Raw genomic sequence first — 26250 nt, forward strand, 5'->3', positions numbered from 1 at the left:
CAATCGTTTCGTGACCGTCGGACAATTTTAAGATTCAAAAATGTTCATTTAATAGTGTTTTCTCAACGTCTGAAAAGAGGTCGTTATTGTGAATATTTTCAAATGATATAAGGTTTGAAATTGTCCGAAAAGTCCGAAACGATTTTGACGTACCATGAAAATACACTACTTGTTGCTATCAATCCGATCTTTGTTGTCTTGATTTTATAAAAACTATATAAATGTTTATTAATATATATATATATATATATATATATATATATATATATATATATATATATATATATATATATGTTAATAAACATTTAAGGATGCTAATGCACTTACTGATCCGCGCTATTTTTTTAAATCATATTTCCAACTTCAATTAAAGTTTTATAATGTGTTTTTTTTTTATTCAATTGTAAGGTTAAAGTACAGGATAGGTACAAAACACCCTCCACTCCCCATGTTAAGAATGGCTTTTTAAATAATAACGTTATTATTTCAGCACGGATCAATAAGTGCATGAGTACCCATTTAAGAAATACGCGTATACCCAGTGTATTTGTAGCATTTATTATTAGTATTTTCCTTCCAAACTACAAGAGATGAAAATGATTTCTAACACCAACATAAAATTGCGTTCAATGAAATAAAAATTTAGTTTATTTTTCAATCGTCGCATTTGAGTTATGTATTTTTTGTTCAATTAACCGAAGCATCGTTGTTAAATTTAACTTTGAAAAAAAATGTTACACGTATAAAATTATTCACTTATTTTGGAAGTCAAATCTTATTGTGTTTCAAATTGTTTAAATAATGGGACCAGCCATATGTCGCAATAAACAAGAATGGGAATCGAAGTAACAAAAATCCCGGGTAATGCCGGATGCTCCAAAAAGAGCAAGTGGGAAAGGGCGACCCATATTCTGACCTGTGATGTAGACGAGTCAAATGCTAGACAAAGGAACAATAGATTCAGACTTTATGCATTCGTAATAAAAAAAAAATAAATAAATGGTTTTGAGTTTGTCGGGAATTCAGTTACGGAAGTTAAAGGCGCACGCTACAACTTGGGTGATCGCCGCCACCCCTTCTCTATCTATTTCTCTCTGCCGCCACACTTTGGTTGTTAAATAAATCTTGTTTTTATATACAAAAGGAATTTGCCGTTTATTTGATAAACAGAGCATATTTCGGACGCGCGTTTTCAGGCATTAGAAAACAATGGGAATAGAGGCGATTGATAAAACAGATTAATAAAAACGGCTATACACTCGCACGCACGGTAAAAAAAACACAGCTGACTTTTATGCATACATTGCAAGAGACATGCTCATTATGCAACACAATGTTATACTAAACACAAAATTTATTTAATGATAATACAGAGGTTGAACAAAATTTTTAGCTCAATATGAATTTTGCTCCAATATTTCATTGGCGAATATTGGTTTAAATTTTATTTTAGGAGTTTTCTTTTTTACCTATTTAACTTTATATCTGTAATTCTTTTTCAGATTTTTATAGAATTAGAATAAGAATTCGTAACTTCACTGAATTAAAAAAAAAAAAAAACAAATTGTTGGAGCTCGTATGGAAACGGCACTAATCCTATGAAAGTTTAACCGAGAGTATGAAATCCACAAGCGGTCCCCAGTCGCATGTATATCCCCGTTAAGACAGTTGACGACGTTAGGTTTTTGTAACTCTTGCAGGGAGGTGTCGACGTCATCCTACATACAGCGCCTGGAATTCCCAAATTAATAACCCATCTAGTACTGATCAGGTTTAACGTTGTTTAACTTCGCTGATCAGATGGGAACTGGTATGTGAATGTGATTATGGCCTCACAACTGCTGGGGTTAAACACACGCGAGAGGCCGATATAAACAAGCGAGGCAAACGAGGGGTCAGTCAGAGTGTGAGGGTTAGTCACGAGCACGCATGTCACTGCTGTGTCGCTGAAATCTGCCCACTTCCCGCTCGAAATTGTTGAAGCTCGTATGGCAGGGATCATGATCACCAAAACAGTTGAAATTCTTGTTTTATTTCTAGAATTATTATTGAAAATATCATGACACAGTGTCAGAAGCTATGAAAAGCATTTAACAACAAGATTAATTCTGGTTTGACTTCTACACTTACTAGCATAGACGCATCATGAAAAGAAACGATCGAACTACTGTCGTTAAAGTAATTTTGGAGTTAAATAAACATCTTAATAGTTTAGTTTCAAACCAAACTGTTCGTTGTGCAACGAAAGAGCCACCGAGAGGAAACCGGTGCTTTGCACCCAAGACGAGTTTTTGTTGCGACAGTTTTACAGAGATTAGTATAGATTGGAGTTCAGTCGAGCACCTGCCCTGAAAATAACGATACAACAGAAAAAGGCTAAACAAAAGCTTACCTTACATAGTTTTGTTATACAGCAGCCTTTGAAACATATAGATTTAGCTGAAAGATAATTGAACCATATATAAATATATTTACACACACACACACACACACACACACATATACATATATATATATATATATATATATATATATATATATATATATATTTGCAGTTTTAATTTTAATTATGCAATTCATACTTGTAGAGAGGTTTATAATGCAAAAAGAGTTACTTAAGCCAGATCATCAATCGGTTCCAACATTGAAAGGATCTTTTCCGATTAAAAAAAATATTTGAGGTCAGCTTGTCCTCAGCGAAAATTAAATTGATTACAATAAATAGTTGAGCATGAATTCCCTTACATTGTTAACTGTTATGGAGTTAATTATTATAATATATTTAATAATCTTATATATATATAATATAAAGCTGAATGTGTGTGTGTGTGTGTCTGTGTGTGTGTGTGTGTGTGTGTGTGTGTGTGTGTGTGTGTGTGTGGTCACGAATAGGCTCCTATATGATTGACTATTTTTAAAAACTGATTACATATAACGATAGAAGATGTATCGAGACACAGGAATGGGTATGTTTGATCTGTAAAACGGCGTTTCATTAAAATTGTGGGGTCTGCGTTCGCGCCTGGTCCACAAAGTATGGAAATAAAAAATTTAAAAATTAAAAAAAAAACGTTTACAAGTTTTTTTTATATAGATGTACATAAGAATACTTTGATAAGTATGTTTCAACTTAAATACGGATGGTATAATAAAATTGTGGGGTCTGCGTTCGCGCCTGACCTCCATAGAATGGAAATATGCACAAACTTTAATAAAGACTTTTTATATCTATCTGCGTAAGTATACTTTGATAATTATGTTTCAGTTTGAAGAAATATGGTATGATGATTCGTTCGCACCTGACCTCCATAGAATGGAAATATGTCACAAAGTTTAACAAGGTTTTCTAATATAGATCCACAGAATATTATGATAAGTGTTTCAGTGCGAACAGTTATGGTATAATAAATTATGGGGTTTATCTATTTTATTTTTACTTTCATCATATTTTGCTTTGGTTTTGATACCCCAAAAATCGAAACTATCTCTTTACAACCCTTCCTTTTCATAACCTATCATACTTTCATAAATCAGAGTCCATTTTCTGAAGGCTGTTTTTGAACCCAGTCAACGACCGGTACTTTTGCTAGTATATTTATAATTTTATATATTTATATATATATATGTGTGTGTGTGTGTGTGTGTGTTTGTGTGTGTGTGAATGTTTCTATGTATAAACTTCTATTCAATTTACTATATATATATATATATATATATATATATATATATATATATATATATATATATATATACAACTATTTTTAATGTATGAATATTTTAAATGTTAATAGCCAGATATCGGTGGGCGAAAGTACCGTATGATGAGTGCAGACCAGTCAAAACTGACGTCGCCGGAATGAATAGCTCAAGTAGTTGACCTCACAACTGCTGGAGTTAAACATCTACTAGGGGTCGATATAAACAAGAGAGGCAAAAGAGGAGTCAGCCAAAATGCAACCTTAGTCACAAGCACGCACGTCATTGCTGCGTCGCTGAAATCCGCCCACTTCCCGCTCCCCCTCCTGTCTACCGACTGAAGTGCGCAACACAAAACGAGAAATAAAAGAATATTATATATTTTTCTAACAAACGATTTTGTTGTTGCGAGTTCTTGGCCGAGTAGAAACTATCAATTGTTCAACCGGGCTACATCACACACATATATATGTTTCGTTTTACCTTACAATAGTCTGTATGGATGATGTAACTTTACCACCGATCGGAGGATTTGAACCGCGAAGCCAAATATATTAAACCCTAGTTCCTTATGCTTAATGGACTCTTTTATTTGTAAACACAAATAATTGGATCCAGGCAGTACTGCAATATCTTACCGGGAAAGAATTCACTGTGGCTAAATTTGAATCTTTAGTTAAATTTCTCTCAAAGTGAGCTTAATAATTATTTTTGTTAAATATGAATATTTATAATAACTAAAGGCATACTGTAACAGCGTGGATGCGTGTATTTAAATGCATGAGAAGTGACGTCCCCGGTGGGGGAAAAGGACTATAAAAAAGAAAGACAAAGATCTCGGCAGATACGAGATAACGTTCGAAATTTCGGGAAAGACGGAGAGAACGTTCTACATAATATAGGTAACGTCACGGCTGTAACGACGAAGAATTAAATGTCGCAAAAGGTACAACGTTACAATATATATGCATGTGTGTGTATTATGTGTGTATGTATGTACATATGTGTATATGTGTGCATGCGTGTGTGTTTTTTCTGTTACCTTACATTCATCAGTATAGATCATGTAATCGTATCGCCGGTCGGATGATTCGAACCCCATCCAAATATTTTGAACTCTGTCTTGTGAAGAAATGAAGACAAAGTGCTCAATTAAGTGAATAAACGCATATAATTTTAATTGGGCATGCTATACATTAGGTTCCAGACACGCCTGTTATATATGGCTTACATCAGTGAAAACCATAATCCACTCACTCTTCGCATAATCAGTCAATAATAGATCGACCAAAATATGTATTGTGAAATATACATCAATGGATAATAACTAATTTAATGGAATGCATTCCGAAACATCATCAATCTAGGATGGTGTGAGCTTTAAGGATAAAGACCCGTGGCGTAAAGTCAAAAGAACTAAGTCAAATTTAGTTCTAAACGACGTTATTCAGTGCGAGCGATTCCCGGTCATGGCTGACGAAACGAGAGTATGTTATTACCGTGGATTATAAAAAAAATAGGGGTTCCGTTTGAAATTATTTACAGATTGATGATTTTGATAGAAAGGGTCCCTAGTTTTAGAAGGTACACCTGAGGAAGTTTTGAAATTACTAACAGGTTACTGATTTTGATAGAAAGGTTACCGAGTTTAGGAAGGAACCCCTGAAGAGGTTTTGAAATTATTAACAGGTTACTGATTTTTATAGAAAGATTCTCGAGTTTTAGAAGGTACACCTATCCAGTAGATCTTCCCAGATCACCCGTCTAGGAGAAGGCAAACTCTGAAACTAAACTAAAGGGGAGGGAGGCATCTCCAGTCTTGGATGACAACCTTCCTAGAGCTGGTGACTCAAACAAATTACCGGTCTGCAAACCTAAATTGCTTAAGGAGTAGATAGGATCTGTCTATTGTCCGGCTTCCATATTCCTTCTTTGCCTATAAGTCAGGCGCTGAGACACTATCACAGTGAATCGACAAAACACTTAGTGGTAGATCTTGTTCCTTGTCTAGGCTAATGAATGCCGTTTCCCCACTCCCGACACATCCCACCACTCAAAACAGGGCACTTGGGAGTACTTGAGTACCACACATGCCTATACAATAAGATTGGGGTAACCTTCTTCTGATGGGTTGAGGGTACCGGATTAACAGTTCCTGGCTGCTGTTTCCGACTGGTAGTACCGGAGCCCTAACTCTTTGGTAGCGCTTAGAGCGGCTGCTCCATCAACAGTTGTATAATATCGGGATGTTTGTAGTGCCATGTCGCGCATGGAAAGGGACCCTGCACTCATCCCCGATGGGCTTTCCTGAGGCCACAGTCCTAGTTGAAGAAAGGTCAGCTAATGGTCTACTTGTGTTGCATGTCTGATACCCTGCATAACCTCTTGCTTAGCTCCTTCTTACCTAACTGAAACTCTTTAAAAACACGATGACAGTACAATAAAAAAAAGCTTAAACCAGGCATAGGGACAAACAAATCCAACTTGCCTCCTCCCTTGAGGCTTACATTCACTAACATCCGTGGGCTTAGAACTAATTTAGCTGATGTTGAAGCATTTCTCCTAACAAATACCCCGGATATCTTAGCACTAAGCGAGACTAACCTATTCTCCTCAATCCCCTCTAACTACTTTAACATGCCTGGCTATCTCCCACTCTGCCGTAAGGACTCTGACAGACATATGCACGGACTTGGAGTCTACATTCGTAACACCCTCCCTCTGACTAGAGAAACAAACCTAGAAACGGACGATCAAGCCTTTATGTGCTTTAGACTAAACATACAACATAACATTAGCTACTTTTATTTTCTCTACCGCTCTCCCTCGACCCAGGACTGCACCATAATAAACAAAGTCTCTGACAGCATAGACAAGGCACTCTCCCTCGACACTAGCGCACAAGTACATGTATTTGGTGACTTTAATGTTCACCACAAAAAAAATGGCTTGGATTCTCTACTCACACAGATGCAGCGGGAAGAACAACACATAGCTTCGCTATATCTCACTCCCTATCACAAATTGTTACGTTTCCAACCCGTTTCCCTGACCAGCAAGAACAACATGCATCACTTCTAGATCTGTTTCTAACCATAGTTCCCGAGGATTGTATAAGAAATGCCGATAGCCCACTCGGGAACGCTGATCATGCAATTATAATGGTCGAAATCTCCCTAAACTCTAGACCCAAAACTGAAGAGCCAGTGCTCAAAAAAAAAACGAGATATTATAAAAAAGGCTGACTGGGAAGCCATCAGAGATCTTATCAGAGATGCCCCATGGGGAAATATTTTTTCTCTTCCTGCTGAACAGTGCGCAAATGAGACCACTGAATGGTTCAAAACAGCAATTGAAGCACATGTTCCCATGCGGAAAGTTTATAGCAAGCCCCAGTCTCCCCAATGGTTTACTTCTAATTGCGCAACTGCCATTGTGCAAAGGCAGCATGCATACCGCAGATTTAACCGACATAAGTCCAGTTCAAACAGACATAAGTATATAGAAGCTAGAAGCAACGTTAAGAAAAAAATAACGACAGCTAAGATAGAATTTACTGAAACCACGAAAAAATGCATCGAAGCACAAAAACTAGGAACTCGTGACTTCGGGAAAGTTTACAACAGTGTAATAAATAATGGGCAATCAACAATTCCTCCACTAACCAACAATGACGAGGTTGTTTGCTCAGCAACCGACAAGGCTAATATGCTTGCCAGCCAGTTTGCCTCAAACTCCACACTGGACCCTTTCAACCACCCCCTGCCTGACTTTCCTTTGCAGACAGACGCCACGCTAGGCGATTTAAAAATCACCCTGCTCAGGTACATGCTATCATAAAATACCTTGACACTTCAAAAGCATGTGGACCTGATCTCATTCCAACTGTGCTATTAAAAAAGTGCACAGCCGAAGTAGCTCCAGTTCTCTCCAAACTCTACAACAAATGCCTTAATGAATCATACTTTCCGGGCTGTTGGAAAACTGCTTCTGTGGTGCCAGTATTCAAGAATTCTGGGGAAAGAACTGACCCATCAAATTATCGCCCCATTAGCCTCCTCCCACTTTTCGCCAAAGTATTTGAGACCATAATTAACCATGCTCTAGTCCGTCACCTTACAGATGCTAAACTTCTGACTGACAAACAATATGGATTTAGACAAGCCCGTTCTACAGCAGACATCATCACTGTAATCTCTGAACGTATATGCCATTCACTGGACAAAGCGGGGGAGGGCAGAGCGGTAGCTCTAGATATATCTAAGGCTTTTGACCGAGTATGACATGAGGGTCTCCTCGGGAAAATTAAATCATACGGTATCACTGGTAGAATACTTAACATAATTAAATCTTTCTTAGATAAGAGAAAAATCCATGTTGTCCTCGACGGTCGTACATCTAAACAGTGTGATATAAATGCGGGAGTGCCTCAGAGGTCTATCCTTGGACCTCTATTGTTCCTAATATTTATTACTGACCTCCTCGACAAAACTGCCTCTGAGATGGGTATATGTGCTGATGACACCACACTCTATAACAGGCATGACAGGAAAACAAATGAACACATAACTAAAGAAATGGCAAAAACACTAGAGGATGACCTCCAATCTGTAGTGGAATGGGGACAAAAATGGATGGTCGCATTCAATGCTGCCAAGACTAAACTGGTTTCCTTCAATAATTACAAGAAACCTTCTCTGCCACCAATAGCAATGGAAAATGACTCCCTGTCTGAGAGTACATCTTTCAAACTGCTTGGCCTAACGTTCACAGGAAACATGAGTTGGAACAATTTTATTGAAAACATTGCCAGAGCCGCTGCGAAGGAGGTAGACTCTCTCTACTGTGCTAGAAAACTACTGACACCTGAAAGTATCTTGTACATCTATAAGGCCACCATTCGCCCATGTATGGAGTATTGCTGTCACATTTGGGCTGGTGAATCTGCTGCTAGTCTCTCGCTCCTAGACAAGGTTCAAAAGAGAGTCACCAATCTGATAGGCCCTGAACTGGCATCTAAGCTTCAGCCTCTGTCCCATCGACGAAACGTTGCATCCCTCTGCCTGTTCTACAAGTATTTTAATGGTGAATGCTCTGACGAACTGCAGACACTTGTGCCCCCACGACGTAGACACCACGACAAACCCGACAGGCAGCTAAATCCCACCCCACAGTAGAGATCCCTAGGCGTAAAAGATCTTTCTATTCCAGTAGTTTCTTCCCCAGAATCGCTAGACTCTGGAATTCCATTCCAGGTCCTTGCTTCCCCAACTGTACTGACATGCAGAAGTTCAAATGTAACGTGAACCGACATCTTGCTGCTCAAATCCCAACATAGTGCCCCAGTAGTTGCTGCTCCTGATAGTAGCCCTCCTACACCACGGTCGCAATGTGCATTGTTTGGGGTGAAAATATAATATTAAAAAAAAACGTTTTGAAATCTTTACCAGGTTACTGATTTTAATAGCAAGATTCTCGAGTTTTAGAAGGTACACCTGAAGAAGTTTTGAAATCATTAACAGGTTACTGATTTTGATAGAAAGATTCACGAGTTTTAGAAGGTACACCTGAAGAAATTTTGAAATTATTAACAGGTTAGTGATTTTGATAGAAAGATTCACGAGGCGTTTGTGACATTATTTCGTCGTCGTTATGTTACCACTGTGATGTCATGTTATTCCCGTGATTGTTAACGGTATTTCGTCTCTGCTGTGCTTTGAGGTTATAGCAACCGAAACGTTGCGAGAGTAGAACTCAAGGTGAGGACAGTAGTCCGAATAATTCAAATAATATAAACTATCTATTCTCATCTAAAAAAATTCAGACTTTTTTTTTTAATGTTATCGAAAGAGGTGGAGAGTACTGGACACCTGGGGCGACTTATTGTCACTCAGCTTCCAGGGAACACCACAGGATGTTTTCAGGGAAAGATCTCTGAAAACCTGTGTGAAAGCTCCTTGTGAGTCAATAATAATAAGGATTTGTATTGCAATCCACAGAGGTACGAAAATGTTGTCAATATACGTATATATAGCAAATAAATGTCATGAAAAATAAGATATGTAACTTTTCTACCTAACTGAATAAATTTTAGTGTTTCTATTTAATGTAAAATGTTTATTCTGTTCGAAAAAACACGTTGTATTAAGAGCTACGAGCGAACAAGAAAAAATGACCACAATTTCTCTTTACATCTTTGAAATATTTCACAAAGACATCAAAATAAAAAGTAAAGCAAATTGATGGTAGACATCCACCCAATAAATGTCACGGTAACATTTATTGGGTGTGTTTCTACCGCCATTTTACTTTATTTTTTTATTTTTAAGCCTTATCCACTTAGATAGAAAAAGTAACTTATCTTGCTTTTGATAATATTTATTTGTTATATATTTGTTTCTTGAGAACTTTTTGGTACACCTGTGGATCGTAAAACAAATCCAATAATAATAATAATAATAATAATAATAATAATAATAATAATAATAATGAATAACCTGATGTACATGAACGATCTGAAACTTTTTGCTAGGACCGAAAAGGAACTAGAGACACTAATAAACATACCAGAAACTTCAGCCAGGATATCAAAATGGAGTTTGGAATGGAAAAGTGCGCACTTCTAGTTATAAGAAAGGGAAAACTAGAGACGACAGAAGGCATGGAACTACCTAACCAAACGGAGATGAGGGGACTAGAGGAAGAAGACACCTATAAATACTTGAGAATTCTGGAATCAGGCAACATCAAAGCAACAGAAATGAAAGAGAGAATTGGAAAGGAAGACCTCAGGAGAACAAGAAAACTCCTGGAAACGAAATAATATAGCAGAAACCTAATAAAAGGTATAATTACATGGGCAGTATCACTAGTAAGATACTCTGGACCGTTCATAGGGTTGACTAAAGAAGAACTGAGACTGTTCAATCAGGAGACCAGAAAACTCATGACTATGCACAATGCAATACACCCAAAGGACGATGTTGACAGACTCTGCGTGAAAAGGAAAGAAGCAAACAAGAAGATTGAATGTCGTAATTAACAAGAAAGAAAAGTGCTGTCAAATCGTAGATTTTGCTGTCCCAGCTGACCACAGGGTGAATATCAAAGAAAAGAAGAAACGGAGCAAATACACAGAGATAGCAGAGAGGTAAAAGGGATTTGGATAATGAAGAAAAACAAGATAATACCTATAATAGTAGGAGCATTATAATCAATTCCGAAAAACTTTGAAAAAAGAATGGGAGAAATTAGAATCAAAGGAATGGCTGCAAAGATACAACGAATAACAGTAATGAACACAACTGAAATATTAAGAAAATCCTTGAATGTGGAGATTAGCAGACATGAACCACATGCGCGGGACAGATAAACTGCTTTAGAGGCAAAACATGAAGAAGCGTTAGAGGGAACCAAGAACATTGAAGCTGCATATCTACAAGTTCTCCACCCCTTCACCCATCCCCTCCAATTGTCCCATCGCCGCCCTCCAAAAGAGTGATGGAAAATAGTCGAGAAGGGTCAAGGAGGATGGAAAGACCGAGAAGAGACCGCTGACCAGACCTCCTCTGGACAAGTGCGAAGAGAACTGGGACCTTGGGGAGGCTTATTGCCACTCAAATTTCAGTGGAAAGCAATGGCCGCTGCCAACGAGAAATTAACGTGAGGTTGTTGCGATAATGCAAACATTTGAAAATGTTATCGAAAGAGGTGGAGAGTACTGGGAATCTGGGGAGACTCGTTATCACTCAGACTCCAGAGAATACTATAAGTTGTACTAAAAAGAAACTCTTGGATGATGGCCTGTGTGACTGTTCCTAATGAGTAAATAATAAATGGGGAGAGTTCCTCAACCTTTCAACCATAAGTCTTTAAAATAACACATGCATTGTTTACCTTTGTCTGACGATTAAGTGCAAAACAATGCTACGTTTTAGTAAACATTAAACAAAAAGTCGTGATAATATGGGAGATAGTAAGTTTTCGCAAACTCAACGCCAGGCCTATTGCTGACTCTATTCTCGATCAACCTAACAATTTCCTTTACTTTAGCAACACCGCATTTAGGCATTCCTTTCTCTAACTGATACTTTCAGCTTTAAATATGAATGTTCTGACTCTGTTCAATGAATGATATATTCGTTAAAGTTTCATAAATGAAATGAAATATTAAAATGAAATAAACATAACTCTGTGATAGTTCCTTTTATTTGTTCTGTATAGGTTGTTCTTTGCTTGCCAGTATTTCTGTTTATATTTATACATACAAAAAATGTAATAAATATATGATATCTACACGCGCGTGCGCGCACGCACACACACACACACACACACACACATATATATATATATATATATATATATATATATATATATATATATACCAGCATGGGTGTCCGGTGTTGCTCGGGTGTTTTGAAGTGTGTGCTGAGCAAAAAAAAAAAAAAATGGTAGTAGGAAGGCAGGCTCGAACCCGTACCGCGAAGGAGGAAAAGAGCGGGGGAAAATCTGACGTCTTTGCTGTTACGACCACCGCCAAACAGGAAGTTACGTGGGTTTAAATTAAAGTTACATAATCGAAAAGAGGGGATGGCTTTCAAAAATATCGCGAAAAAGCGGCCCCCTCCCTGCAAAAAAGTGCCCAGTTGAGGGTGAAGATATTAAGGTTTCTAGCTAATTTTTCGGTATTTGTCGTCTGAAGGGTCGAGCTTCATAACAATACTGATCTTGTGAAAATACGTCGCCTCTGTCGAAAGTTTAAGGCAGACATGCAAACATACATACATACATACATACATACATTTATATATTAGTGGCTCAAATTTTCGACCCAAATCGATTAAAACCTTGCCCTATCTCTGAATGCCTTTTATGTAAAATTTCAAATGTTCAGACCAGAAATTGTCTGAGTAATTTGGTAGAGACCGCAGAGGTCAACTTATTTTTAAAACTTTGACCCCTATTATGACCCCTTAAAATTTATTGTTTTGGGCTCAAATCAAGTTATTAAGTTAGACCCATGTGCAAGGAATTTATATCTAAAATTTCAAGTGTTTAGACCCCAAATTGGCGGAGGAGTTTATCTCAAAGGTTAAATCGCTGAACTTTGACCCCTTAACAGCCAAATTTCTGGACGAAAACGGATTACAAAGATTTTCCCGAATCTCAGTAAGCTGTATATCAAATTTCGAGTCTGTAGACTAAAAATTGACAGAGTTATTGCGTAGGGAAATGTACACACACAAACACACACACACGTTAACTTTTATAGATAGATAGATAGATAGATAGATAGATAGTTGATAGATTAAACAAAAGTATATACATATACATATATACATATACATAAATATATATATGGAAATAATTTTGTATTTACTGTAAGCTTTTTACGCAATTATTATGCAAGTATAAATCATGTAGAATATCTGCATGAATATAATTACACGTAATAGTTAACTAAAGATGATCATCTCATAAGAAAACCGAAAAAACTACTAGGGAATTAATTAAAATGAATGTTTAAAAGAATATGCAAATTAGCTAGATCTTTTGCTCGTGAATGCAAATCCACAACTCATCTATAAGAAAATTGTATTTTCTTTTTAAATAAATACAAAAGGGTGTTTTTAATATGAATATCAATACACACAGAAGAAAAACGAATTTATAGGAATATATATATATATATATATATATATATATATATATATATATATACGCAGATAGATATGAAAAGTCTTTATTAAAGTTTGTGCCTATTTCCATTCTATTGAGGTCAGGCGCGAACGCAGAACCCACAGTTTTATTATACCATCCCTATTTTTAAGTTGAAACATGCTTATCAAAGTATTCTTATGTACATCTATATCAGAAACACTTGTAAACGTTTTTTTTTTTTTTTCATTTTTAAATTGTTTATTTCCATACTTTGTGGACCAGGCGCGAACGCAGATCCCAAAATTTTAATGAATCACCGTTTTACAGATCAAACATACCCATTCCTGTGTCTCGATACATCTTCTATCATTATATGTAATCAGTTTTTTTTTTAAATAGTCAACCATATAGAAGCCTATTCGTGACCAGACACACACACACACACACACACACACACACACACACACACACACACACACACGTTCAGCTTTATATTATAAGATATATATATATTTGTTGTTGTTGTTGTTTTTGTTTTTTTTTCAAACGATGAATACGGTTAATATTGGCTTCGCCTCGAAGCTCGTATTTATTTAGAAAGTCGCCCATAATTTGTTTGGACGTATATATAAAATTTTTATTCATTTATTATTTTTTAAACAGTAATCTACGTAAAAACACGCGTGTACGTAGATTACTGTTTAAAAAAATAATATATATATATATGCATATATATATATATATATATATATATATATATATATATATATCTGTAGTCATCGACATACAGTCCTGTTTCGTTGTATCACAACTCATCAGTGCCGCTATATATATATATATATATATATATATATATATATATATATATATATATATATATATATATATATATATGCATATATATATATATATATATATGTCAAAGTGAAGTAGAAATATTACTGGAAGAAGAATGATAATTATTTAATTTAGCAACATTGAACGGTTGTCTTTTTAATATATGAAAGATCAACTGGTCTAAAAAAAACAATTAGCTTTTATTATGTGAATGAAGTCTCATCTAACTTACGCCAAAAGCAATGCTTGTTTGATGAACATCGGTATTTTATTTGACAGTCTGGACATACTGAAAGGAAAAGAAAAAAAACTCAGTGTCATATATAATGTATACAGGTATAATAAACTCGACATATAATATTTTTATAAGATCACATTTAGCAATGATAAGAATACTCTATATTTAATTTACAAATTTTTAACAAAAATAATTGTTACTTAATAAGCTATCAGATCATAAAATTATAAGACGTGTCATAAACTAAAATTCCAATTCATACTATTCATGATTTAAGTCAACATTTTGAAACTACTTTATATTTCGTTGCATTTGTTTATTCTTTAAATTAAATACATGTATATAGAATTTTGTAGGAATAAAATTGTAATATATGATTAAATAATACTATGCACGATGTTATTATCATCAATAGTTTAATTTTGATTGTCTGTTACCAAAAAAGAATAGAAAATAGGTGAAAAATAGAACAATTACTTCGAAATCCCTTTTTCTTTAAAACTCCTTTATTACTCCTTTAGTAATATAAATATTTTTTAATGACATTAGCTATTGTATAAATTGGTGTAACGCCCAATATCATATTTGTATATCTAGTTTTGTAGTAATACTAGCATGGGTGCCCAGCGTTGCCCGGGTGTTTGGAGGTGTATGCTGAGCAAAAAAAAAAAAAAACGGTAAATTTTTTAACTTTGACCCCTATTATGACCCCTTAACATTTATTGTTTTGGGCTCAAATCAAGTTATTAAGTTAGATCCATGTCCAAGGAATCTATATCTAAAATTTCAAGTGTTTAGACACCAAATTGGCGGAGGAGTTTGGTAGAGTTCTCAAAGGTCAAATCGTTTAACATTGACCCCCTTAACAGCCAAATTTCTGGCCGAAAACGGATCACAAAGATTTTCCCAAATCTCAGTACGCTGTATATCAAATTTCGAGTCTGTAGACTAAAAATTGACATGCGTAGGGAAATGTAAACAGACAGACACACATACAGACACACAGACACACAGACACGTTCACTTTTATAGATATACTAGCATGGGTACCCGGCGTTGCCTGGGTATTTGGAGGTGTATGCTGAGCAAAAAAAAAATAAATAAATAAACAAAAAAAAAACGGTCATTTTTTTTTTAAATCTTTGACACCTATTATGCCTCTTAAAATTTATTGTTTTGGGCTCAAATCAAGTTATTAAGTTAGATCCATGTCCAAGGAACCTATATCTAATATTTCAAGTGTTTAGACCAAAAATTGTCGGAGGAGTTTGGTAGAGTTCTCAAAGGTCAAATCGTTAAACTTGGACCCCTTAACAGCCAAATTTCTGGCCGAAAACCGATCACATCGATTTTCCTAAATCTCAATACCCTGTACATCAAATTTCGAGTCTGTAGACTAAAAATTGACACAGTTATTGTGTACGGAAATGTACACAGACAGACACGCAGACAGACACACAGACACGTTCACTTTTATAGATATTCTAGCACGGATGATCGGCGTTGCTCGGGTGTTTGGAGGTGTATACTGAGCAAAAAAAAAATGGTCCATTTTTTAAATTTTGACCCTCTATTATGACCTCTTAAAATTTATAGTTTAGGGCTCAAATCAAGTAATTAAGTTAGATCCATGTCCCAGGAACCTATATCTAACATTTCAAGTGTTTAGACCCAAAATTGTCGAAGGAGTTTGGTAGAGTTCTCAAAGGTCAAATCTTTGAACTTTGACCTCTTAGTCGCAAAATTTCTGCCCGAAACCCGATTACATCGATTTTCCCAAATCTCAGTACCTTGTATATCAAATTTCGAGTCTGTAGACTAAAAATTGACAGAGTTATTGCGTAGGGAAATGTACACACACACACATACAGACAGACACTTTCGCTTTGATAGATAGATAGATAGATAGATAGATAGATAGATAGATAGATAGATAGATTTAAATGAAAATCATGTTAGGACGGTATTTTCGACTTAAGGTTATAGTAGTGGAAAATTCCACTAAGAAATGAAAAGTTTAGACTTATAAATACATGCCAAGATATTGGGTTAGGCAGGAAATCGCCATAGCGAATAAGCTGAGGAAATATGTTTGGCTTTTTTTTTTCTCGAATGCAAGAGAGATAGAACGTTTATGTTTCAGAGAGCTGCTCACATTGCTTTTGTTTGAGAGTATTATGCATTTATACTCTGTACTAAAGAAAAATCATAAAACTTTGAAAGCAATAATAAGACCCGATTATTTGATGGTTTTCTTTTTTATAACCGTTCTAACCGCTATTATTAAGAAAATAACGACAACAACGACAAAAAAAGACTTTTAGGGTTTGTGGGGTGGGGGCGTTTAACGAGCTTTTTACCATTACAAAGCCATCTTCGGTCAAACTATTTTACTGATTCAGACAGAAGTTTGAATCCACAAAATCACTTTCACTTGGGATGTTGGCTACCTTCAATTGATCCCTCTCGTAAGAATACGGTGTCTTTCTAGAAAAAATTCTGACTGCGCAATATCGGGGAAACCAATGCCAACAATAGAAGCTTTGGATTCATACGATATGATAATGACTGATTCAGACAGTTTTAACAATATCCATCTCTTGTGAAGGTATTTTATTGATGATGCGTGATTCTTCCGTTTGATTTCGAAATTTAGGTTTGCTTTTGCTAGAGGGGGGGGGATGAAATATTATTTGGGTCATTCTTTAAAAAAAAATTTTTTTTCAAATTTTGTTTGCTGGGTGACAAAATAATTAACATTTATGTGCAAGTTAATTGGCATTTGTTTTGTATCATATGTTATTTTGTTAATACTGGAATTATTATTTTAGATATGTGTGTAAAAATTAGCAACCTTATAATTTGAGAGGCTATATTTTGAAATAATGTTTCTTTTTAATATTTATTACTTGCTGCGTATATGTGTGTATGTTTTAGCGAACCTGATAATACGTGGTGTAGTATTTTCTCTGATCAAATTATGTCGACTTCCTTCGAAGGAAGGAGTTTATAGTGAATATCAAATTCACAAGCGTCCCCCCAACACGTTTATATCCCGGTCATAGTAAAAATGACACACAGCAAATAGCATTCACCAATGGTCACTCATCAGATATTAGTCAGGCTTTACGTTGCTTAACTTCGGTAATCAAACGAGTAGCAGAGTTCTATGCGATTATGCCATAATTTTTATGCCTTTATTTCGCATTTGATTAATATACAGTGTATCACAAAAGTGAGTTCACCCCTCACATTTCTTCAAATGTTTAAGCATATTTCTTCATGTGAAAACATTGAAAAATGATTTTTGACATAATAAAAAGTAGTGTCTTCAGCCTCTTCAATAAAGCAATGGTTGTTTTGGATGTGTGTTTTGGGTCATTGTAATGCTGGAACACTGCTCTGCGGCCCAGTTTCTGGAGGGATTGAATCTTATCTTTGTACTCTTCAAATTGGTGTGCATGGCTGTCACCCCAGGAGGAAACCTTTCCTGAAGGCAATACACAAGAATGCCCCAAAACAGTTTGCTGAAGACATGTCAACAAAGCCCATAGATTACTGGAACCATGTCCTATGGCTTGATGAGAGGAAATTTAATTTGTTTTGTTCTGATGGCCTTAAGCATGTGTGGCGGCGACCAGGTGAGGAGTACAAAGATAAGTGGGTCATGCCTACAGTTAAGCATGGTGGTGGGAATGTCATGGTCTGGGGCTGCATGAGTGCTGTAGGTATTGGACAATTACCTTTCGTTGAGAGAAACATGAACTTCAACATGTACTGTCAAATACTGCAGCAAAGCATGAGCCCCTCCCTCCAGAAACTGGACCGCAGAGCAGTGTTCCAGCATGACAATAACTCAAAACATTCATTTCACCTGGTTTTATAATTATATGAAGAGAAATTATGTTGATAAGTTATTCACATTTATTGATAGCATGCATTAGTCAGTTGAGCAAAATATTATGTTACCCCCACTCACTTACCAAATATATTACAGTAATAGCAATAAAGACAATTTTATTGCTGGCGTAAAACAAAAACAGATATTATTAAGTAACGTTAGGAGAGTTTATTATCAAAAATATGATTTAAATCAGTTTCAACATAGGGGCGTGTCTGAGTTATTGATAAAACAAAGACTATTGGACATATATATTGTCTAGGGTTATAATCAGGATTCGGTTCTGGGGTTCGGGAAGGAGTGAGTCACTCTCTCGACAACAGCACGTTTCTGTCCACTTCTTTTCCAATCGACCACACCTAGCCTCTCGCCACCAATGTTATACCGCACAATCCGAACGTCAGCAATGCAAAATCCTTTTCAAGAGAAGATGTTCACGACTCTTTTCTCTCTGCTGCCCCAGAGAATTTTTCCCTGCTTTTATATCCTCCTATCAAAAAAAAAAAAAAAAAAAAGGAAGAGACAGGAAAAAAATAGCTTCTCCCATCATGCTCTGCCTTTCCAAGGTGCCTTTCGCGTATACAAATGCGCTGGCCATCCTTTCCTTCTTCTTTCCCAAAGAGTGATGCAAATACGCCTGGTACGTTTCTTTTTTTGTTTTGTTTTTTTCTTCTTTTCTAACCATATATCCCACATATTGCTCAACTTTAGTGGACAAATCACGCATAGACTGAAGTATATCTGTACCTAATCTAATTAGATAGTTTGTGCATTTTATGAGCGATTTCATGAGTAGCACTGCTTTTTAGGTTATCTTGTTAATGCACGCATGTACACACTCTTACATAGCATACATATCTTCTTACTGAAGCTGATGAAGATAAATGCTGATGAACATAAATGCTGATGAAGATAATGTCAAAATATAATTTGAAATAGATATCACCAAGAATGTTCCGTTCATTCAGATGTAAAGGAAACACTGAAAAGAAAATGGCAAAGTACTATAATTAATAATGACAGTCAATGCAAGAACAGATACATGCATACAAATATTTTTAAAAATAAAAATAAAATACAAACATATTAACCCAAATAAATATATTGGATGACGTGTCGCTTAGAGAAAGCAGAAAAGTGGAGAATTCAATTAGAAATTAAAACTACAGTTACAGCGACGTGCCATGATATGATTTGAAAGGCAGGAAGTCTGTGACAAAAACAAAATAGCATTCTCTTTTGGTGTGTGGACCAACTGGATTGGGTATCGTTTATCGAAGCTATGTCATCGTTTACCTAGAACGGCCGAGAAGTTTACGTAATATGTATATATATATATATATATATATATATATATATATATATATATATATATATATATATATATATATAAACACACACCAGAAAGAATTACGCCATTAAGCAAATAGGGTGTTGGCGTCTTATTTTGTTGCATTATTACAATACGATCACCTATACAACTATCCATCGAGCCAGCTACTTGAAATGTGTTAATTTTACATCAACAAGATCATGGACTGTCTCGTAAGGATCGAAGAACTCCCAGTGGAGTATTACAGTACTAACATACGGGAAATATATCAAACCTTTTGGAAGCTTTACAACTAGATATTACTACACATTGGGCCAACTATTTGCAACGTTTCGATGAGAGACTCGGCTGTTTTCTGTGGATAAGAAGTTCATGGGGCTATGTGATCGGGATCGAAGTATCCGCATAGATGTAAGCGACTACTAAGTAAGATCATGCTTACAGAGGCATTATGTAGGAGTTGAGCAGTGAGATGTCTTTTCGCGTTATATTTAAATTTCTGCGTGCTAATATAATCAGGGAAGCAGGAGACATGGAGGGAATTCCATAATCTAGTAATTCGAATGAGGGAATTTTTGAAATAGAAAGCTTTCCGGTGTCTAGTGAAGGATTAGATTTTGATGCTTATTCAATAGTATTTACGTCTATTTACGTCACAAATTCCATGAGTTCGTCAGATCATATTCTACTAAGGTACAACGGTTGAAGCTTGGTTAATAGTGCGGGAGCTATTAAATTGCAGAATGATCTGAAATGAAACACACATCAAATCGATTGTCAAGATCGATGAAAATATGGTTGGATCTCTCTACCGTTCCAGTAAGTATGTCATTCCCGATGTGATCTTCTAACTGCATAAGAGCCAAGTGCGCTCTACAATGAAGTACTGTTGCCACATCTGGGCAGGAGCTGCTCGGCACACCGTATTTTGGCTTGATAGAGTTCAAAACCGGCTTCGAAATCTAATAGGTGATGCCCTTTTTCTTCCCTGCAACCTCTTTCCTGTATCTGATCTATCGCTATTTTCAAGGTAAATGCTCATTTGAACTCCAATATATGCCCCCCCCTTTGCCAAACTTTCACAAAAATCGCCCGACTAGCTAAAACCACTATATATAATTTTCCTCACTGTCTATCTGTGCCTAAATGTAAACGCAGATTCCATGAACAAAGTTTTTTTTTCCAGAACTGTCCGACTTTGGAACACTATTCTGTTGCATGCTTCCCGGCTAAATACAACATGATAGCCTTCAAATCTATTGTAAACAAGTTCCTGTCTCGTCGTCTTCATAAGTAATTAAATTCCATCCAATTTACATCATAAAGGATTGCATCACTACCACCTTACATCCATTAACCCTTACTCTCGAGTGGCTTTCGGACCTTGATAGGTGGTGACCCCAAGTAAAAAAAACAAACTCTTTTAAGATGCACCAGCCCAGATATGGCAGCAATACTCCATGCATAGGTGAATGGTGGATACAGAATATTGTATTTTTAATGTATTTGCTCTATTTCATAGTGTATGTTAACTTTGTTAGTTTGAAGGATGGACTCTTAGGTAGGGTGTTATACAACAGCATATTCTTTTCATTGTGTTGACTCTCAAGTATATATCCGACACAGTTAGACACAGTCAATCAACCGAGAACCACATCACTCTATATAGCAGCATATAAGATATCAACGGATACACACTCGAGAGTCAAAACAATGAAAAGAATATGCTTTTGTCCTAGACCTAGTTATTAGAAATTTGCGGTTAAGAGTGTTTCTTGTAATCTTGAAATAGTCTCAGCGTTTGTAGCATTAAATGTTATCATCATCTGTATCCTCAGTTCATTTAAGACTAATTGTTATTTCTTAAGATTTGAATATGTGCGCAGTTATTTTTTCTCCCATGTTTGTTATAGAGTGTGCTGTAATTATCAGGAAAATCGGTTATGAATATAAAAAATAATAAAGGTATCGATGCCTCCGTTCAGTCTCGAAAGACAAAGGATACCCTCTGTATGGGCAGCTGCGTGTGAGATTGTGAGGCCAGGGTTGCGCAATCCCAAACCATACCTATTCTGAATTGAGTCCAGTGGCAAGGAGAATCCAGGACGACTGGAAACAATGCGGAGATAAGCAGAGAACACCTGCAGCCACTGGAAGTCACAAATGATCACCCATTTAGTACTGACCAGGTTCAACGTTGCTTAACGTTGGTGATCGAACAGGGACCGGTGTGTCAACGTGATTATGCCGTACATAATAAAGGTATAAGGAGATGCAACTTTACAGACACCTTTATATATTATATATTTTCTCTACCCTGCAACCCCTCTCCCACAGAAGAGACGTTGCGAGCCTATCCTTGTTTTATCGTTATTTTCATGGCAGGTGCTCGTCTGAACTCCAATCCCTGGTCCCCCCTCGCCAATCTTTCACGAAAAACACCCGTCTAGCTGAATCCACTATGAAAAATTTCCCCCACTCTATATCTGTGCCTAAATCAAAACGCGGATTTCATGAACAAAGCTTCTTTCTTAGAACTGCACGCCTGTGGAACTCTGTTCCGTCTGCCTGCTTCCCTCCGGACTACAACTTGGATGTCTTCAAGTCTAATGTTAACAAATTCTTAATGAACCGCCCCCTTAAGTAAACACTTCATCAAATCTCCTCACTAACGTAATGTACTTGCAATAACCCTTATCCCTGAGTGGCTTCCGGGCCTTGATAAGTGGTGATCACTGTGTAAAAAAAAAGAAGGGTTTGTTACATCGCCAGTCGCCTGAGGTGCCGCTATTAGTGAATGCCGCTATTTTTGTGTAGCCTTAGTGTACGCCCTTTCTATTGTAATAGAATTGTATTTTAGCTGATAGATGGCAAATAAATAGCATCGCGCATACATGCAATGCAAAGATTAACAGAACATTTTATGCAAGGTGTTCATGCTATCAACAATAAACAATACTTGCCTAACTCAAAACGTGGACGGTGTTCTCACAACATCCGCTGCAACATTTCATGCCTAAAAGGAAAAAAGAAACGAAAAAATATAAATGACTGCTCTTCCTGAGTGATAATAACGGTTGAATATTGAATACCTAATCCTTAAATAAATTATATTTTATTTTTAACATACGAAAAGCGTTCCAAAATTAATGCCTCCTATTTTTTATTCTGTTCGAATCGATTACAGTGGATTGCAAATTGCATCGTTATAATGACAGAACTTGTGCATTATCGACCTGGAGATTTCATCGCTCTGTTGCAGATATGAACGGTGTGAAACTCTAAGAAAGCAAGCCATGTCTTGGACGAGCGTTAGAGATGCGTCATTGAATTCCTGGCAGAAGTGCATCGAGAATGGTGATGATTATGTAGACAAATAAGCACAAAAGGTCGCTTGTTTTAGTACTACTTCAGTCTTCGTATCTTTTCAAGGTTTGGGGTTAAATGATAGGAGACTTTACTTTTTTGAAGACCCTTGTATGACAAAGCTTCAAACGCCCATACGTAGTCAACGTTCATCACTATCAACAGGGCGTTGAGAATGGTGGTGACTATATAAAAAATAGGAGGATTTACTTTTGGTACGGCCCTCGTATATGCATTTAAACTTTGAGTTCAACTCATAATGATTTCTGACAAATGTCATTCTTTTGACTAACGTCTATATCTTTTATTATTTGATTAACTTCGATATATTTCAACTTTGTCTACAACATTTTCCTAATACCGCCACTTTTTAAAAGGTTATTATTTGATTTACTTACAAAAAATGTATTTAAATATTCAATCAACTTATAAAAACTTGAATTATGTCTCCAGCAACTTCCCGATGATGGCTATATTTTACATCTTTTATTTAATTTACGTTTTTAAGTTTATTTATTTAATTTTTATGTTTTTACTAATATATATATATATATATATATATATATATATATATATATATATATATATATATATAACTACTTAATTTACTCACATAAAATTAATATACGAAAGTATAGATTTATGCGTAAACTTTAAGTATTTACTTCAAAGGTGCTCAATACGTAGGTAGAGCTAGTTAGTAAGTTATAAAATGTATATGGCGATTAAGCTACACTGAATATTCCGCATAAGCCTGAAGAATCCTAGAGTGGATGAAACGCGGAATATTCAGTGTAGCTTAATCGCCATATACATTCTTTAACTTACTAACTATATATATATATATATATATATATATATATATATATATATATATATATATAATTTATACAATCTATTAATATTTGTTTATAAATTTTTAATTAATAAAATCTATTTAGTAAAGAAATTACAAAATAATACAATGTACAAATTTCACATAACAAATAATAATTTTAGTTAATGAATTCAAGTTAATGACATTCAAGTGAATCAGATTTATTATATGTGATAAGTGAATTTATTAATTTAATTATTAGATTTCAAGTTTACAAATCTATTAATAAATGGTTCATAAATCAATAAAATTCGAATTAATAAAACACATTAATTGAATAAAGTGCAATAAAAGCTATTAATTTAAAAATTTTTAATCTAGAATATATCGGTTGCACAGGTACGAATACTATTACTTACTTGGAGGACATGCGCAATCCTTGCTGCATTCTATACATGGAGGTCTGGGTCTCAAATCTGTACAAGTAGAATTAGAAAATGTAAAAGAAACTGGTTCAGAAATATTTGCCAATTAACAAAACATAATTAGTATACAAATGCATTTCTTTATAAAAAAAAACATGGTAAATGTTTATGAAATCAATATTGGACTTAATCATGGATTAACATAAATATTTTATTTACGAGAGTTGAAAAACCATCAATTTCAACTTTTTGATGCATAAAAGTAACAAGAAAATACAAATCTGTGCGTAATTTAACGAACAGCAAATAAAAACCTAAGGTATGTAAACTTTCCGGTGTTATTGTGAAAAGGCAGGCAAAATCGATTCGAAAGCAGTAAACAATCCCTCGATTAGCAGGCAAATTATTTACGACAATACAAAGGCTGGCTTACATATCCCTGGCTGCCCTACTGGCGCTTTAAAATAGGGAAAAATTGGTCGACTTCTTCGAGGGGTTTCAAAAAGCACGAAAAACACGGCTGACTACGTCCTTATATATATATATATATATATATATATATATATATATATATATATATATATATATATATATATATATATATATTCAAGTAGCCATTATTATTAAATACAACGGAGTCACTTTGTTTTATGATGTGTTTTTTATTTTTGCGATTTTTCGTATAATCAAGATTGAAAATATTGATAAAAAAGTTCCATAGTTATCAGAAGATTTCGCAGTCGAATCGAAAACGCTTGTGATAATTATTGAACTTTCATTAATATTTCCGATTTGGATATGTAAAAAATTATACGGAAAATAAAAAAAATAAATGAAAGAATCGTAAAGCAAAGTACCTCCGTTTTATTTAATAATGTCTGCTCTCCAATGAAAAATAAAATGCATAAATATACCAATGAATGGTATATGAATGTGAATTCATAAATATACCATTATATATATACTATCTGGATGCCCGGTGTTACCTAGTCGTACAATATGCTTAAACATGATATTTTAATTTGTACAGATTGCGTATGTATTATTATAGAGTCAATCCTCTATTGATTATTGCATATTACGAGGAAAAATTTGCCGGGTGGACTAATTCGCAAAAAAATAAAAATAAATAATAATGATAATGTCGTTCATCAAATTCCTCTGTGTTTGTTTACAGTATTACATCATTTGATATTTGGGCTTGACGATCTTAAAAATAATCTTTATTCTATGATAGATAAAAATTCGTTTTTGGAACACTATTTTTAAGATTGGATTTTTGATACTTTTTGGGTGAATTTCTGTACAATACCTATCTATGAGCACTGCCAAAAACATAAATTACCTTTGTGTGAAACTTGCAAAAGATAGGCTCAGCCGTTTCAGAACTTAGGAGGAAAGAACATACATACACACACACAATGTAACATATATATATACATATATGTACGAGGGGTGTGCAATAAGTAATGCCTCTGCCCCACTTCCCATAGCAGTAGAGCAACGAAATTTGGCACAGTTATTAGTCTTTCTCTACATAGGAACCACCCAGAGTTATGCATTTCTACCATCGTTTGATGCAGCTCTGGAGACCGTCCTCCAACCACGACGTGACTTCAGAAATCAATGCTGCATCATCTCGGAAACGCTTTCCTTTCAAAAACAACTTCATGGCTGGGAAGAGGTGAAAGTCAGAGGGTGCAAGGTCAGGAGAATGGGGAGGATAGGGAGGATTTCATAACCAGACGTCTGTGCTTCTGATCTGGCGACATGTGAATTGTGGACCGGAGCGTTGTCCTGCAGGAGGAGGGTATCTTTGCTGATCTTGCCCCGCCTCTTGATTTTGATAGCTTCCCTTAATTTCCTCAAAAGTGAAGCATAATAGGCTCCTGTAATTGTGGTACCCTATGCCAGGAAATCTGTCATCACTACTCCGTCCTGGTCCTAGAAGACTGTGAGCATGACCTTGCCAGTGGA

At 35.5% G+C, this 26250-nt stretch overlaps 1 protein-coding gene and 1 long non-coding RNA gene across 2 annotated transcripts in view; both read right to left on the minus strand.

Annotated features, from left to right (window-relative positions):
- The window catches only part of LOC145245703 (uncharacterized), a 45149-nt gene extending 30673 nt beyond the window's left edge, over positions 1 to 14476 (minus strand). The window contains exons 1-2 of the long non-coding RNA XR_013863016.1: positions 14426 to 14476; positions 2398 to 2439 (exon numbers count right to left, since the gene is read on the minus strand). This is a non-coding gene — a long non-coding RNA (uncharacterized LOC145245703). The remainder of the gene's footprint in view (positions 1 to 2397; positions 2440 to 14425) is intronic.
- LOC145245617 (matrilin-1-like) overlaps positions 1 to 26250 on the minus strand; it is a 94110-nt gene that overhangs the window by 11143 nt on the left and 56717 nt on the right. The window contains exons 6-7 of the mRNA XM_080107185.1: positions 24268 to 24324; positions 19199 to 19314 (exon numbers count right to left, since the gene is read on the minus strand). Of these exons, the coding sequence (XP_079963311.1) occupies positions 19199 to 19314; positions 24268 to 24324 (173 nt within the window). The remainder of the gene's footprint in view (positions 1 to 19198; positions 19315 to 24267; positions 24325 to 26250) is intronic.

The sequence above is a fragment of the Euprymna scolopes genome, chromosome 23, assembly GCF_053919585.1.
Source record: "Euprymna scolopes isolate OS-2025 chromosome 23, ASM5391958v1, whole genome shotgun sequence".
Classification (NCBI taxonomy): Eukaryota; Metazoa; Mollusca; class Cephalopoda; order Sepiida; family Sepiolidae; genus Euprymna; species Euprymna scolopes.